Raw genomic sequence first — 14,906 nt, forward strand, 5'->3', positions numbered from 1 at the left:
TTATGCATGTAGTAAAGGCCAGAGGTACCTCAGTAGAAGCAGCAGGCCCTTATCTCCGAGGTGAGAGAGGGCAGGCTTCATCTGGATGAGAGCGTGAAGATTAGCCTAGGTGACAGGAGAGACGGTTAGCCAGATGGCAGCAGAGATTTCCTCTACACACACTGTAGATGTCATTCTCCATTTCTCAGGCTTTTAACCCATTACTAAGAAATTTCAAATATCAAGCAATCCCTGATTAGATGTGTCCTGCTCAGCGTCATCCTAGTCAGGTACAGTCTGATTATTAGTAAGGCAAAAATCACAGACTACAGAGTTTCTATTTACAACCATAAAACAAATTCTAGAGGGTGTTTTATTCTTCTGCTCCTTTACAATAATTCTCTATTATCCATTCTGGGGAACACTACTAACTTAAGTTGGCTACACACTAGAGCGATGGCCAATCGTCACAATGGTTGGGCTGAATTTTCCTCAGCCCCGCCCACCTGAAATTGGCCGTACACATGAAGGACGGAAAAAATAAGAATTTACTTACCGGTAATTCTATTTCACGTAGTCCGTAGTGGATGCTGGGAACTCCGTAAGGACCATGGGGAATAGACGGGCTCCGCAGGAGACTGGGCACTCTAAAGAAAAGATTAGGTACTATCTGGTGTGCACTGGCTCCTCCCTCTATGCCCCTCCTCCAGACCTCAGTTAGGGAAACTGTGCCCGGAAGAGCTGACATTACAAGGAAAGGAAATTTTGAATCCAGGGTAATACTCATACCAGCCACACCAATCACACTGTACAACTTGTGATAACCTTACCCAGTTAACAGTATGAACAACAACTGAGCCTCACTGAACGGATGGCTCATAACAATAACCCTTAGTTAAGCAATAACTATATACACGTATTGCAGAAAGTCCGCACTTGGGACGGGCGCCCAGCATCCACTACGGACTACGAGAAATAGAATTACCGGTGAGTAAATTCTTATTTTCTCTGACGTCCTAGTGGATGCTGGGAACTCCGTAATGACCATGGGGATTATACCAAAGCTCCCAAACGGGCGGGAGAGTAGCAGGCAAATGTCCCTCTGAGCATCTCGCATATATAAGACGACGTCTTTGATATGGCCCAGGGTTAGCAAAACAGTATCTCTGTCGAGGGAATCTATGTCGTCTAACAGAGTATCTGTCCACGCTGCTACAGCACTACACATCCAGGCTGAAGCAATAGCAGGTCTCAGTAGAGTACCAGAGTGTGTATAACACTGACTTCAGGATAGCTTCCTGCTTTCTATCCGCAGGCTCCTTTAGGGCGGCCGTATCCTGAGACGGCAGGGCCACCTTTTTAGATAAGCGTGTCAGCACCTTGTCCACCCTAAGGGATGTTTCCCAACGTAACCTGGTCATTTTAGACCAGGGGTGGGGAACCTTTTTTTCTACCAAGGGCCATTTGGATATTTATAAAATCCTTCGGGGGCCATACAAAAATTATCAACTTAAAAATGAGCCTTCCCCCAGTAGTTATGCCCCCAGTCAGTAGTTATGCCCCCAGTAGATATACCCCAGTCAGTTGTTATGCCCCAGAAGATATGCCCCCAGTAAGTATGCCCCCAGTCACTTTTTATGCCCCATTAGATATGCCCCGTCACTTGTAATGCCCCATTGGATATGCCACCCGTCAGTTGTAATGCCCCATTAGATATGCCCCCTAGTAGCGACGCTTACACACACACACAAATTAAAAGAAAAAAAAAAAACACAATACTCACAAGCCCCGCTCCTGCTTCCGGACCATTGCCCTCCGCCTGGCCGCTCGCTCAGAACTATGGGAGAGAAGTCATGACGTCTCTCCCATAACACCACACAGCAGCACACGCACACTGCCAGAGCTGGAAGCCGGAGCTCAGGAGTGAGTTCCTGCCTCCGGCTGCTACTAAGGGTAAGAAGCCAGGCGCCCACTAGTAACAAAATCTCAGCGGGCGCCCAGCAAGGTGAGCATGGCCGGGCCGGATCAAGTGGCTCTGAGGGCCTTATACGGCCCTTGGGCCTGAGGTTCCCCACCCCTGTTTTAGACTGTAAATGTGCCTCAACATCGTCGACACTGGAGTCGGACTCCGTGTCGGCATCTGTGTCAACCATCTGAGATAGAGGGCGTTTATGAGCCCCTGACGGTTTCTGAGTCGCCTGGGCAGGCGCGGGCTGAGACCCCGGCTGTCCCAAGGCTGCAGCGTCATCAAACCTTTTATGTAAGGAGTTTACATTGTCATTTAAGACCTTCCACATATCCATCCAATCAGGTGTCGGCCCGGACGGGGGCGATACCACACTTATCTGCCCTTGCTCCGCCTCCACGTAACCTTCCTCATCAAACATGTCGACATAGCCGTACCGACACACCGCACACACACAGGGAATGCTCAGACTGAGGACAGGACCCCACAAAGTCCTTTGGGGAGACAGAGAGAGTATGCCAGCACACACCACAGCGCTATATAACACAGGGATTTTCACTGCTAATAAGTGATTTACCCAATAGCTGCTTTTTTTGTATTGTTTGCGCCTAAAGTAAGTAGCTGCTCGGCAAAGTTGTAAAGCCGAGACCCCTCGGGCAGCCGCCCAAGATGAGCCCACTTTCCGTGTGGAATGGGCTTTTATAGATTTTGGCTGTGGCAGGCCTGCCACAGAATGTGCAAGCTGAATTGTACTACAAATCCAACGAGCAATCGTCTGCTTAGAAGCAGGAGCACCCAGCTTGTTGGGTGCATACAGGATAAACAGCGAGTCAGATTTTCTGACTCCAGCCGTCCTGGAAACATATATTTTCAGGGCCCTGACTACGTCCAGCAACTTGGAATCCTCCAAGTCCCTAGTAGCCGCAGGCACCACGTAAGTGAAATGCTGAAACCACCTTAGGGAGAAAATGAGGACGAGTCCTCAATTCTGCCCTGTCCGTATGAAAAATTAGGTAAGGGCTTTTATAGGATAAAGCCGCCAATTCTGATACACGCCTGGCTGAAGCCAGGGCTAACAGCATTACCACTTTCCAAGTGAGATACTTCAAGTCCACAGTGGTGAGTGGTTCAAACCAATGTGATTTTAGGAATCCCAACACTACATTGAGATCCCAAGGTGCCACTGGAGGCACAAAAGGAGGCTGTATATGCAGTACTCCCTTGACAAACGTCTGAACTTCAGGTACAGAAGCTAGTTCTTTTTGGAAGAATATCGACAGGGCCGAAATTTGAACCTTAATGGACCCTAATTTGAGGCCCATAGACAGTCCTGTTTGCAGGAAATGCAGGAATCGACCCAGTTGAAATTCCTCCGTAGGGGCCTTCCTGGCCTCGCACCACGCAACATATTTACGCCAAATACGGTGATAATGTTGTACGGTTACATCCTTCCTGGCTTTGATCAGGGTAGGGATGACTTCATCCGGAATGCCTTTTTCCTTCAGGATCCGGCGTTCAACCGCCATGCCGTCAAACGCAGCCGCGGTAAGTCTTGGAACAGACATGGTCCCTGCTGGAGCAGGTCCTGTCTTAGAGGTAGAGGCCACGGGTCTTCCGTGAGCATCTCTTGAATTTCCGGGTACCAAGTCCTTCTTGGCCAATCCGGAGCCACGAGTATAGTCTTTACTCCTCTCCTTCTTATGATTCTCAGTACTTTTGGTATGAGAGGAAGAGGAGGGAACACATACACTGACCGGTACACCCACGGTGTTACCAGAGCGTCCACAGCTATTGCCTGAGGGTCCCTTGACCTGGAACAATATCTGTCCAGTTTTTTGTTGAGGCGAGACGCCATCATGTCCACCTTTGGTTTTCCCCAACGGTTTACAATCATGTGGAAGACTTCCGGGTGAAGTCCCCACTCCCCCGGGTGAAGATCGTGTCTGCTGAGGAAGTCTGCTTCCCAGTTGTCCACTCCCGGAATGAACACTGCTGACAGTGCTATCACATGATTTTCCACCCAGCGAAGAATCCTTGCCACTTCCGTCATTGCCCTCCTGCTTCTCGTGCCGCCCTGTCCGTTTACGTGGGCGACTGCCGTGATGTTGTCCGACTGGATCAATACTGGCTGACCCTGAAGCAGAGGCCTTGCCTGACTTAGGGCATTGTAAATGGCCCTTAGTTCCAGGATATTTATGTGAAGTGACGTTTCCATGCTTGACCACAAGCCCTGGAAATTTTTTCCCTGTGTGACTGCTCCCCAGCCTCTCAGGCTGGCATCCGTGGTCACCAGGACCCAATCCTGAATGCCGAATCTGCGGCCCTCTAGGAGATGAGCACTCTGTAACCACCACAGGAGAGACACCCTTGTCCTTGGAGACAGGGTTATCCGCTGATGCATTTGAAGATGCGATCCGGACCATTTGTCTAGCAGATCCAACTGAAAAGTTCTTGCGTGGAATCTGCCGAATGGAATCGCTTCGTAAGAAGCCACCATCTTTCCCAGAACCCTTGTGCACTGATGCACTGACACCTGGCCTGGTCTTAGGAGTTTCCTGACTAGGTCGGATAACTCCCTGGCTTTCTCTTCCGGGAGAAACACCTTTTTCTGTACTGTGTCCAGAATCATCCCTAGGAACAGCAGACGTGTCGTCGGAATCAGCTGCGATTTTGGAATATTTAGAACCCATCCGTGCTGTCGTAGTACTATTTGCGATAGTGCTACTCCGACCTCTAACTGTTCTCTGGACCGTGCCCTTATCAGGAGATCGTCCAAGTAAGGGATAATTAAGACGCCTTTTCTTCGAAGAAGAATCATCATTTCGGCCATTACCTTGGTAAAGACCCGGGGTGCCGTGGACAATCCAAACGGCAGCGTCTGAAACTGATAGTGACAGTTATGTACCACAAACCTGAGGTACCCTTGGTGAGAAGGGCAAATTGGGACATGGAGGTAAGCATCCTTGATGTCCAGAGACACCATGTAGTCCCCTTCTTCCAGGTTCGCTATCACTGCTCTGAGTGACTCCATCTTGAACTTGAACCTTTTTATGTAAGTGTTCAAGGTTTTCAGATTTAAAATGGGTCTCACCGAGCCGTCCGGCTTCGGTACCACAAACAGCGTGGAGTAATACCCCTTTCCCTGTTGTAGGAGGGGTACCTTGATTATCACTTGCTGGGAATACAGCTTGTGAATGGCTTCCAATACCGCCTCCCTGTCGGGGGTAGACGTTGGTAAAGCAGACTTCAAGAACCGGCGAGGGGGAGACGTCTCGAATTCCAATTTGTACCCCTGAGACACTACCTGCAGGATCCAGGGGTCCACTTGCGAGTGAGCCCACTGCGCGCTGAAATTCTTGAGACGGGCCCCCACCGTGCCTGAGTCCGCTTGTAAGGCCCCAGCGTCATGCTGAGGACTTGGCAGAAGCGGGGGAGGGCTTCTGGTCGTGGGAAGAAGCTGTCTGTTGTAGTCTTTTTCCCCTTCCTCTGCCCCGGGGCAGATATGAGTGGCCTTTTGCCCGCTTGCCCTTATGGGGACGAAAGGACTGAGCCTGAAAAGGCGGTATCTTTTTCTGCTGCGAGGTGACTTGGGGTAAAAAAGTGGATTTCCCAGCCGTTGCCGTGGCCACCAGGTCCGATAGACCGCCCCCAAATAACTCCTCCCCTTTATACGGCAATACTTCCATATGCCGTTTGGAATCCGCATCCCCTGACCACTGTCGCGTCCATAATCCTCTTCTGGCAGAAATGGACATCGCACTTACTCTTGATGCCAGAGTGCAAATGTCTCTCTGTGCATCTCGCATATATAGGAATGCATCCTTTAAATGCTCTATAGTCAATAATATATTGTCCCTGTCCAGGGTATCAATATTTTCAGTCAGGGAATCCGACCAAGCCACCCCAGCACTGCACATCCAGGCTGAGGCGATTGCTGGTCGCAGTATAACACCAGTATGTGTGTATATACTTTTAAGGATATTTTCCAGCCTCCTATCTGCTGGCTCCTTAAGGGCGGCCGTTTCTGGAGACGGTAACGCCACTTGTTTTGATAAGCGTGTGAGCGCCTTATCCACCCTAGGGGGTGTTTCCCAACGAGCCCTAACCTCTGGTGGGAAGGGATATAGTGCCAATAATTTTTTAGAAATTAGCAGTTTTCTGTCGGGGGTAACCCACGCTTCATCACACACTTCATTCAATTCATCTGATTCAGGAAAAACTACGGGTAGTTTTTTCACACCCCACATAATACCCCTTTTTGTGGTACTTGCAGTATCAGAGTGCAAAACCTCCTTCATTGCCGTGATCATGTAACGTGTGGCCCTACTGGAAAATACGTTTGTTTCTTCACCATCGACACTGGAGTCAGTGTCTGTGTCCGTGTCGACCCACTGAGGTAACGGGCGTTTAATAGCCCCTGACGGTGTTTGAGACGCCTGGACAGGCACTAACTGAGCTGCCGGCTGTCTCATGTCGTCAACAGTTTTCTGTAACGTGCCGACACTGTCACGTAATTCCTTAATTACGGCCATCCATTCAGGTGTCGACTCCCTAGGGGGTGACATCACCATTATAGGCAATTGCTCCGCCTCCACATCATTTTCCTCCTCATACATGTCGACACACACGTACCGACAGCCAGCACACACACAGGGAATGCTCTGATAGAGGACAGGACCCACTTAGCCCTTTGGGGAGACAGAGGGAGAGTTTGCCAGCACACACCAGAGCGCTATATATGTATAGGGACAACCTTACAATAAGTGTCTATCCCTTATAGCTGCTTATATCTGTTATTTTGCCAAATAAGTGCCCCCCTCTCTTTTTTACCCTGTTTCTGTAGTTGCAGGATGCAGGGGAGATTCTGGGAGCCTTCCTACCAGCGGAGCTGTGTGGGAAAAATGGCACTGTGTGCTGAGGAGATAGGCCCCGCCCCCTTCACGGCGGGCTCTTCTCCCGCTTTTCTCTGGAAAACTGGCAGGGGTTAAATACATCCATATAGCCCAGGAGCTATATGTGATGTATTTTTCGCCAACTAAGGTAAATTCATTGCTTCCCAGGACGCCCCCCCCAGCGTCCTGCACCCTCAGTGACCGGAGTGTGAAGTGTGCTGAGAGCAATGGCGCACAGCTGCAGTGCTGTGCGCTACCTTATGAAGACAGGAAAGTCTTCTGCCGCCGATTTATGGACCTCTTCTTGCTTCAGCATCTGTAAGGGGGCCGGCGGCGCGGCTCCGGGACCCATCCATGGCTGGGCCTGTGATCGTCCCTCTGGAGCTAATGTCCAGTAGCCTAAGAAACCCAATCCACTCTGCACGCAGGTGAGTTCGTTTCTCTCCCCTAAGTCCCTCGATGCAGTGAGCCTGTTGCCAGCAGGTCTCACTGAAAATAAAAAACCTATTTAAACTTTTACTCTAAGCAGCTCAGGAGAGCCACCTAGATTGCACCCTTCTCGTTCGGGCACAAAATCTAACTGAGGCTTGGAGGAGGGTCATAGGGGGAGGAGCCAGTGCACACCAGCTAGTCCTAAAGCTTTTACTTTGTGCCCAGTCTCCTGCGGAGCCGCTATTCCCCATGGTCCTTTCGGAGTCCCCAGCATCCACTAGGACGTTAGAGAAATATATAAATACTCCCTTCATTTACACGGCACTGGGCCGCTAGCAATATCTTCTGTCGGCCCTGCAGCAGGCCCGACCGGAAAATGTTGCAAACAACCCCTAGTAGCACACAATCATGCGTACACACTGCGTGATGTAGATGATTTGGCGTTACGTAGCGGCAAATCATCCCGAGACAGTGCATGTGTGTATCTGGCTTAAAGGGGTGTTGAGGGCACTTTGAGAAGCTGGCACATAAAACTAAACTGACGGGATGTAGAGGGGGAGGATCTAGTTCCGAACAAGTTTAGTTTATGTGCCCACGGAAAGGGCACCCTTTTCTGTAGCTGCCGAACTAGCTTTGCGAGTTTTCACTTTAAGGTTATTTCTTGTTCAGGCAGGAGTGTAATATGTGAACCATATGCCACTCCTTCCAAAGAAGGTGAGCCAGTTCCCACTGAACGTGGTCTGCCTGTCCTCAGTGGGACTGCAATTTCGTATTCCTGCGAGTTTTTCAATGCTGTTTCATTCTCATTGTACAGATTGTGTTCTGCAGTATGTGTGCCTGTTTTTCTTTATCCAGTATGTCTGGAAAAAAAATATTCCACTTTCAAGTCCAAGGTTGCTGTGGAATTTATGGTGCTGCAATACACTTGCTCCAAATGTTGCACCAAACTGCCTCAGGTGGCCAACGTGTGAAAACAGAGATCAGTACACGCCTGGCGATGGCTCATCGTTTACAGAATTGGCCTTACTTTGAGTGGAGTGATGATATGCTCAATCATGAAAGTGGTTAAAAGGTCAGAACATTCATATGTGGCCTCCCCAACCTTTTACTACTTCTCCTTTAGAGCCTCCTAGTATTGTTTTCACTCACCCACCTCCAGTCCCATTATCATAACAAGCCCCTAAAGATACTCTCTAGGTAGCATCCATGCAGAGGACAATGACCTTAGTGGCTTAATCGCTGAGCAAACTTTGTGAAGCTGTATTAGCTAGTGTCAGACAACTCTGCGGGTAGCATTGAAGGAGATCAGTGGATAAGGAGATTCAGGATGATCCTGATGATTGGAAGATGTGTCTACCCAGTAAGCAAGGGGTTAAAGACGTAGTTTAACTAATGCATCAACCCTTAGACTTGCTTTTCATTGCTTAAAAACAAAGAGCAAACAGTCCACATAGTGTCCATTTCCCGCTGGGAGATGCTTGGCCTAAGATGGACAAACTGTGCCAGGTACTATGTAGATTTATTTTTATGTGTCCTTCTGTGGACGAAAGTTTTGGTAAATGGGACAACACGCCTTGGATAGATCCCCCTGACGATCAGCTTTCTAAAGCAACATAGCTGGATGACCGTTTCAGTGCTGGATTGTGGTGATGCTAGGTCTTTGCATGCAGGGTCTCTAGTCCAGAGAAGAAACTCGCCTCCCAATAAACACGGAGCTAAAAGCAGGCTCTCCAACACGCATGAAAGACCTCTATGGATACAATCATACAATGCCATGACTGTGGCATACAAAAACTACCAAGGGGGTACCTGAAGGTCCTTGGTGATGGCAGACTACAAAGATCTTTCACTGGACAGGAAGGTATACAACAGCCATATCGGTAATCTTCAATAGAGGTGTGGAACCTGGTAAGATGAATATCTCAGCTGGCATGCTGAGCATCCCAGCAAGTGGTCTTCACATCCAGATGTTATTAATTAGCTGATAAGAAGGAGCGGCCTGCCAGAGGAGGATCTGATCGCCCCTCGGCTCAATCACAAAGTTTGATTGTATGGAGCTTGGACCAGGGATCATCAGTCAATTCTGGTGAACGACCCGAGAACTGTTTGGAGGTTCAGGCTAAGATCGCTCTTACCTCCGGTATACACAATGCCACATGGCCTCAAGAAGGTAAAGATGGAGGGGGTCCCAGTAATTCAGGTAGTTCAAGATTGGGCATGATGGTCTTCGTATCCTTTTCTCACATAATGCAAGGGCGGGCAGATGTTTTTAGTCATGGTTCCTTCTACTATACAGACATAGCATAATTGGCTTTAACCACTTTGATGATATATATATATATATATTTTTTTTTTTTTAACTCTCTGCTTTGGGTTTTTGTTATGAGTGAATTGGGTGAAGAACATGTATTTAAACTTATCCATAATGATTTTATAAAAATAAATAAAAATATCTATATATATATATATATATATATATATATATATATATATATATACATATACATATACACATATCTGTAAAAAAAAATCAACAAATAAACAAAAACAAACAGGTTTTTCCAACACCGGAACATCGTGACTTTCATTTTCTCAGCTGCAAAGCCACCAGGTATACACTTTGGAGTTAATTTACACTTCTCACGCGCCTGCTATTGTCTGCAGCTGTAAGGTGGGAGGTCCTGTCGTGCTGACCGATCAGCACGGTAGGAAAAGACGCACTGTATTTCCTGTCAGACTCCTCTAATCACCTTATCTTCACAGGCCTCGTCCAAGATGTCTAGGGCTTCGGTTGAGATATTCTTGTTTTTGTCATGGAGCTGTGTCACCAGTAACTCAATACCCCAGTTGCTGAAGAACTCAACGTTGGCTCTCAGGAGAACCCGCAAGTGCTTTGTAGCATACAGACGACAACTCTGCGCAAAGAAAGCATATTACAGTCACTTCAGCATCACAACATAATATTTCATACACTCAAGCTACAAGCATGACAAGGGTTTACACTACACAGAGCTGGGCTGAGTACTAAAATAAGATAGATAGACAGACAGACAGATGCAAAGAAAACTATTTAAAACCAAAACAAATGTGTATAAGAAGAAAATGACTGACTAGGAAAGCAGCAGCACAGAAAATAAATAAATGGCATTAATCAGACTTACATCAGGGGATGCGGTTAAGGTTTTGGACAGGATAACTCTGGCGAGCCCATCTCGGCTGTAATCCAGGCTAGACACCGCCAGCTTCAATAAGTGGTCTTGGTTTTTAAGTGAGCAAAGATTTAGGAGACTGCAACATAAAATAAATGAAGTATTAGAACAAGGAGCTCTCTGAAGAAATTCCACCGTCAGACAGTGTGAAAGAACGTGTCAGTCAGACAATTTATCAGATGAGCTCTCTCTTAAGGGGGGTACTGACCGAAGAGATGTGTGCTGAGTGATCTTAACACAGACTGCTCAGCACACATCTCTCTCCCCACTCAGCACAGCGCGATGTGCTGAGCGAGGGGAGGGGGGGGGGGAGCCGCTCACTTCACACAACGGTGAAGTGAGCGACCCGCTAGATTGATTGAGCTCAATCTAGCACCGGCGATAGCGATGCGCCGCCCTATCGCTGGAAAAGTCTCTGCTAGTGTAAAAGTGCATAGACACGATATAGCTAATTTTCCTCCTCCTGAGCAATATCGTTTACTATATCGCCCAGTGTGTATGCAGCTGACGACGGCCGATGCGCGGCCCCGCGGGTCGTCAACGACTCTCTGTGTCGGCCGTACGTGCAGCTTAATTTGGACTCCTTGTCCAAAGCTGCATGTACAGCCCGGCCGTGGCATGACGTCAATGTGCGATATCGCTAGTGATATCGCACAGTGTGTATGCCCGCCGTCGGTCGTGCCGGGAGTGGACACACTAGGCGATGACGCTCATGGAGCACATCACCTAGTATGTACCCACCTTAACACACACAGTAAAGGGAGCAGACGCTAGTATGTCAGTGCTGGCAAGAATTCAGGCAAACAGCACAAGTGCTAAAAATGTATTAAAGGTTATGAGTCCGACGTTATTTAAACTTGGTGAAAATGGAAAACCTCTCTCCAAATTCCAGAAGCCTATATTAACACAAACAACATTTCAGGATGATAGGAATGCAAATATTTTCAATTGCTAAAAATAACTCCCATAGCCATTAGGAGGTCAGAAAGAGATTTTAATTGATATGCATAAGAAATGTTCAGCAGATGGCAATATTTTAGCAACACATCCAAATCAATAAAAAGAACCTCTGGAAAGCAAAACGGATAACTTCAGAATTTATTTTCATTTTACCAACTGTCAATGTTCAAAGTATCTGAATATGACTTTGCCAGCTTTAAACACTACAGACAAGTGCAGATGGAACATGTTTGAAATGATCGGTGCTGTAGAGTGACATAGGGGGAGATTTATCAAAGTTTGAAGAGCGATAAATTGCAGAGAGGTGAAGTATCAAGCAATCAGCTTGTCATTTTAAAGGCTGTGTTTGAAAAATGGCTGGTTGATACTTTATTTCTCCACGTTTTTATCAATCTAGCTGCACCACAACTATGCACCGATCTACTGTGAGGACAGATGAATACAACATGTCACCCAGTGCGGGAGGTGCCAGACTGTACCATTTGTGGAAAATAATTGTGCTTTGGGTTGGACTAATCTCTAGAAAAGCTGTATAACCGGAAAAGCAGAGTTTTCAGACTCTAGCTTGTCTAAAGTCACAGAATGCTTAAAGAAAATTAGAACTATAAAACAGCTTCAAGGACACTTCTGAGTCTCTTGGTGGTTAAATGCCACATCATGTAACAGGAGAACCAGCACCACGGCTTAGAACAGACTGCCTGCAAACCAATATGACTAGATACAGTAATTACCCAATCCACATGAGCATGCACTGTTAGAAAATATCCACATTCAATAAAACAGGACCGTCGTGGGAACCTAAGAGACAGAAAGAGCTCTACTCCTAACCATTCAGTGACTGTGACCGGTCACCACCTGAACGGAACTTATTACGGTCTTCATGCGCTGTGTCACGTGTCAGGTTTGTTCCGAAGTACTTACCACTGAAACACATTGCACTTCTCCAGCATCTTGACGCCGTGGGGGTGGCAGGAGAGAGCACCGATGAAGAGGAAGTAGTGTTGGCTGAGTGTGTTCAGTAAGCCGTTGTTCTGGAGACTGCGCTCTTGTTTCATTCCTGATGAGGACGTTAACCACAGTACAATGTCTTTCACAAGCTCTTCGAGGTAACTTTGTCCATCCTGAGTGGAATAAAAGTATGAAGTTACCGCTATCTTACATTACATAGGAGGCAGTCGTAGAGGCCAGTGTGGGGGGTAATTCACTAGCCAAAAGAAGAAATACTTTCCCACAGTTTACGCTTGCACAAATGTGCCAAGACATTGACTAGCGCATACATTGACCCTCGCCCTGCTTTTGTTAACTGCCCTTATAAAAATACATAACCAATATGTGATTGAAGAGTATCACTTCCAGGGCAAGATGTATCAATGCCAAAACTGACTTTTTTTTGAGGTCTGACCGCATTCCCCATACGCAAAACATTCCAGGGCTTGTTTCCTATAGGCAATGCCATCTAATAGAAGCCTACAGGTTTCTCTCCACAGCATTACCCAGAGAGGTATCCACTGGGATCCATCCCAGTGTCCAGCCGTGGCAAGACACCCTCTCATGGCAAAGGACAGATCTTTTAGTACATTGGTAAAGATAAACTTACTGAACATGCACAGTGGGAGATGTATAAAGCCTCATAAGGACAAGAAATAGAGCAATTACCGATATTAATCAGTTTTTTTCCTATCATTTTCTAAAATGTACTTTACACATGATAGGTAGAAGAGGGTTGGTTGATACATCTCCCCAACAATTAGGCCAGGCCTCCACCCCCATTTATATAACTAATTCCGGATAAATACTTCACGTCACCCATCGCCTATCCCGGCAACAGCCCCTTGAACGATTTAAATATATCACTTCAGTAAATTAAAGCTTTAGCGCACAATTATTATTAGTGCCAATAAAAAGCAAGAACTGGCCAATCCGGTTCCCGCCTCCCATCAGACGTTGGCACCTATTTCACCACCAGTGAGGATGTCTTCTTTACTTGCTAATTCTGTGCTTACCCGTTTAATACAAAACAGAATGCGTGCTGCGAGATCACATATTTTAGCTTTGTTAAAAACCTTCAGGGAGAGATTCAATAAGTTATATCTTAACCGATCTCCCGTCTAAAGTGACGGGAGATAGCAGGGCGATATTCAATTGGTCTATTAGCAGTCGGGTTTACAGCATAAAGGGGCTAAACCCAAGTAAACTAATTGGCGCAGCGCGAAGTGTCCCGTTTGGGCACCCAAACGGATCACTTTACACGCAGTTCAGCTCACCACCCCTAGGAGTAGCAAGCTGAAATGATGTTATCGGCAGAAACAACTGAATAGCAACCGATGTGTGCGGCGGGGATTGGGGGGGGGGGGGGGGGGGGAATTGAATCTCACCCACAGTGTCCTATAATGTATTAATGCTAAATATTTTAATACTGAATCTCTGAACCTCACATTGAAGCCAACAACTGCAAGTAACTTTACAACAGAAGGTTTTTGTTTTTTTGGGGGGTGGGGGGGGGGGAAGAGTTATGCGAACACAATATCACGTTACAAGTCCGAGATATCAGTCAGTGAATGATGTGTGAAAAGAAGAAAACCGGAACACCACTGGCCTCTACACAACTCCGATGCCTATTTGTTTCCAATGAAATGCAGCATGACTGTTAACGTGTCTCAATGTAAAATTCTTCTTCTTCAGAACTAGACAGCAAAGTTGTGATAATAAAGTTACAATCCGCCAGTCACAGCTGATCAATGTTAATGCTTTTCTTTCTGAGAAGAGTGAAAGGCGGCTGTGACGCACATTACAGGTAATGTTAATTTTCCATGGCGGTGCAGATCAGCTGAGCCCTTTCAGCAACAACGGACTCACGGCTCAGTGACCATTGGAGTGACATGAAATCACATGGCATAAACATCAAAGGGAACATAACACTATACGTGGATAGCAGAGACAGTGCTCAGGAGCTGCGGCTACAATTCATTCTAAAATTTATCAGCAACTTTTGAGAAATGTTTCTCCAGCATGTTTCCGAAAATACTGCTATATACGAAAGTGACATGAGTGAGTAAAACAAAGTTTTTGCAGAGGAATGATGTCAGCAATGCTTCATCCTATTTAATAAGCCTACAACTGAGAAATTTCAGATTTCTCCTACAGTCCCTAATTTTGCATGTTATCACAGTCCTCCTAGCCTACCACGGTGAGGAGGCTCACATTGCCATTAGGCAACACCATTCTGATATAGCATTACATATATTCAATGCGTTACCAATGTAGCCAGAGAGACCCCGCTGGATTTCCTCCAGGTCAAATCTCAATGTGCATGCACTGTACATATGTACTGCAGGAACCCAATGCTCAGAAACTGTATTCTGTATCGCTGTGATTACAGGAACCCAGTGCTCAGAAACCATTCTGTATCACTGTGATTGCAGGAACCCAATGCTCAGAAACTGTATTCTGTATCGCTGTGATTACAGG

General features: G+C 46.8%; 1 protein-coding gene across 1 annotated transcript in view; it reads right to left on the reverse strand.

Moving 5' to 3' along the window:
* The window catches only part of RICTOR (RPTOR independent companion of MTOR complex 2), a 291,482-nt gene that overhangs the window by 33,826 nt on the left and 242,750 nt on the right, over window positions 1–14,906 (reverse strand). Inside the window, exons 21-24 of the mRNA XM_063961244.1 lie at window positions 12,360–12,559; window positions 10,431–10,557; window positions 10,020–10,184; window positions 29–105 (exon numbers count right to left, since the gene is read on the reverse strand). Of these exons, the coding sequence (XP_063817314.1) occupies window positions 29–105; window positions 10,020–10,184; window positions 10,431–10,557; window positions 12,360–12,559 (569 nt within the window). The remainder of the gene's footprint in view (window positions 1–28; window positions 106–10,019; window positions 10,185–10,430; window positions 10,558–12,359; window positions 12,560–14,906) is intronic.

The sequence above is a fragment of the Pseudophryne corroboree genome, chromosome 1, assembly GCF_028390025.1.
Source record: "Pseudophryne corroboree isolate aPseCor3 chromosome 1, aPseCor3.hap2, whole genome shotgun sequence".
Classification (NCBI taxonomy): domain Eukaryota; kingdom Metazoa; phylum Chordata; class Amphibia; order Anura; family Myobatrachidae; genus Pseudophryne; species Pseudophryne corroboree.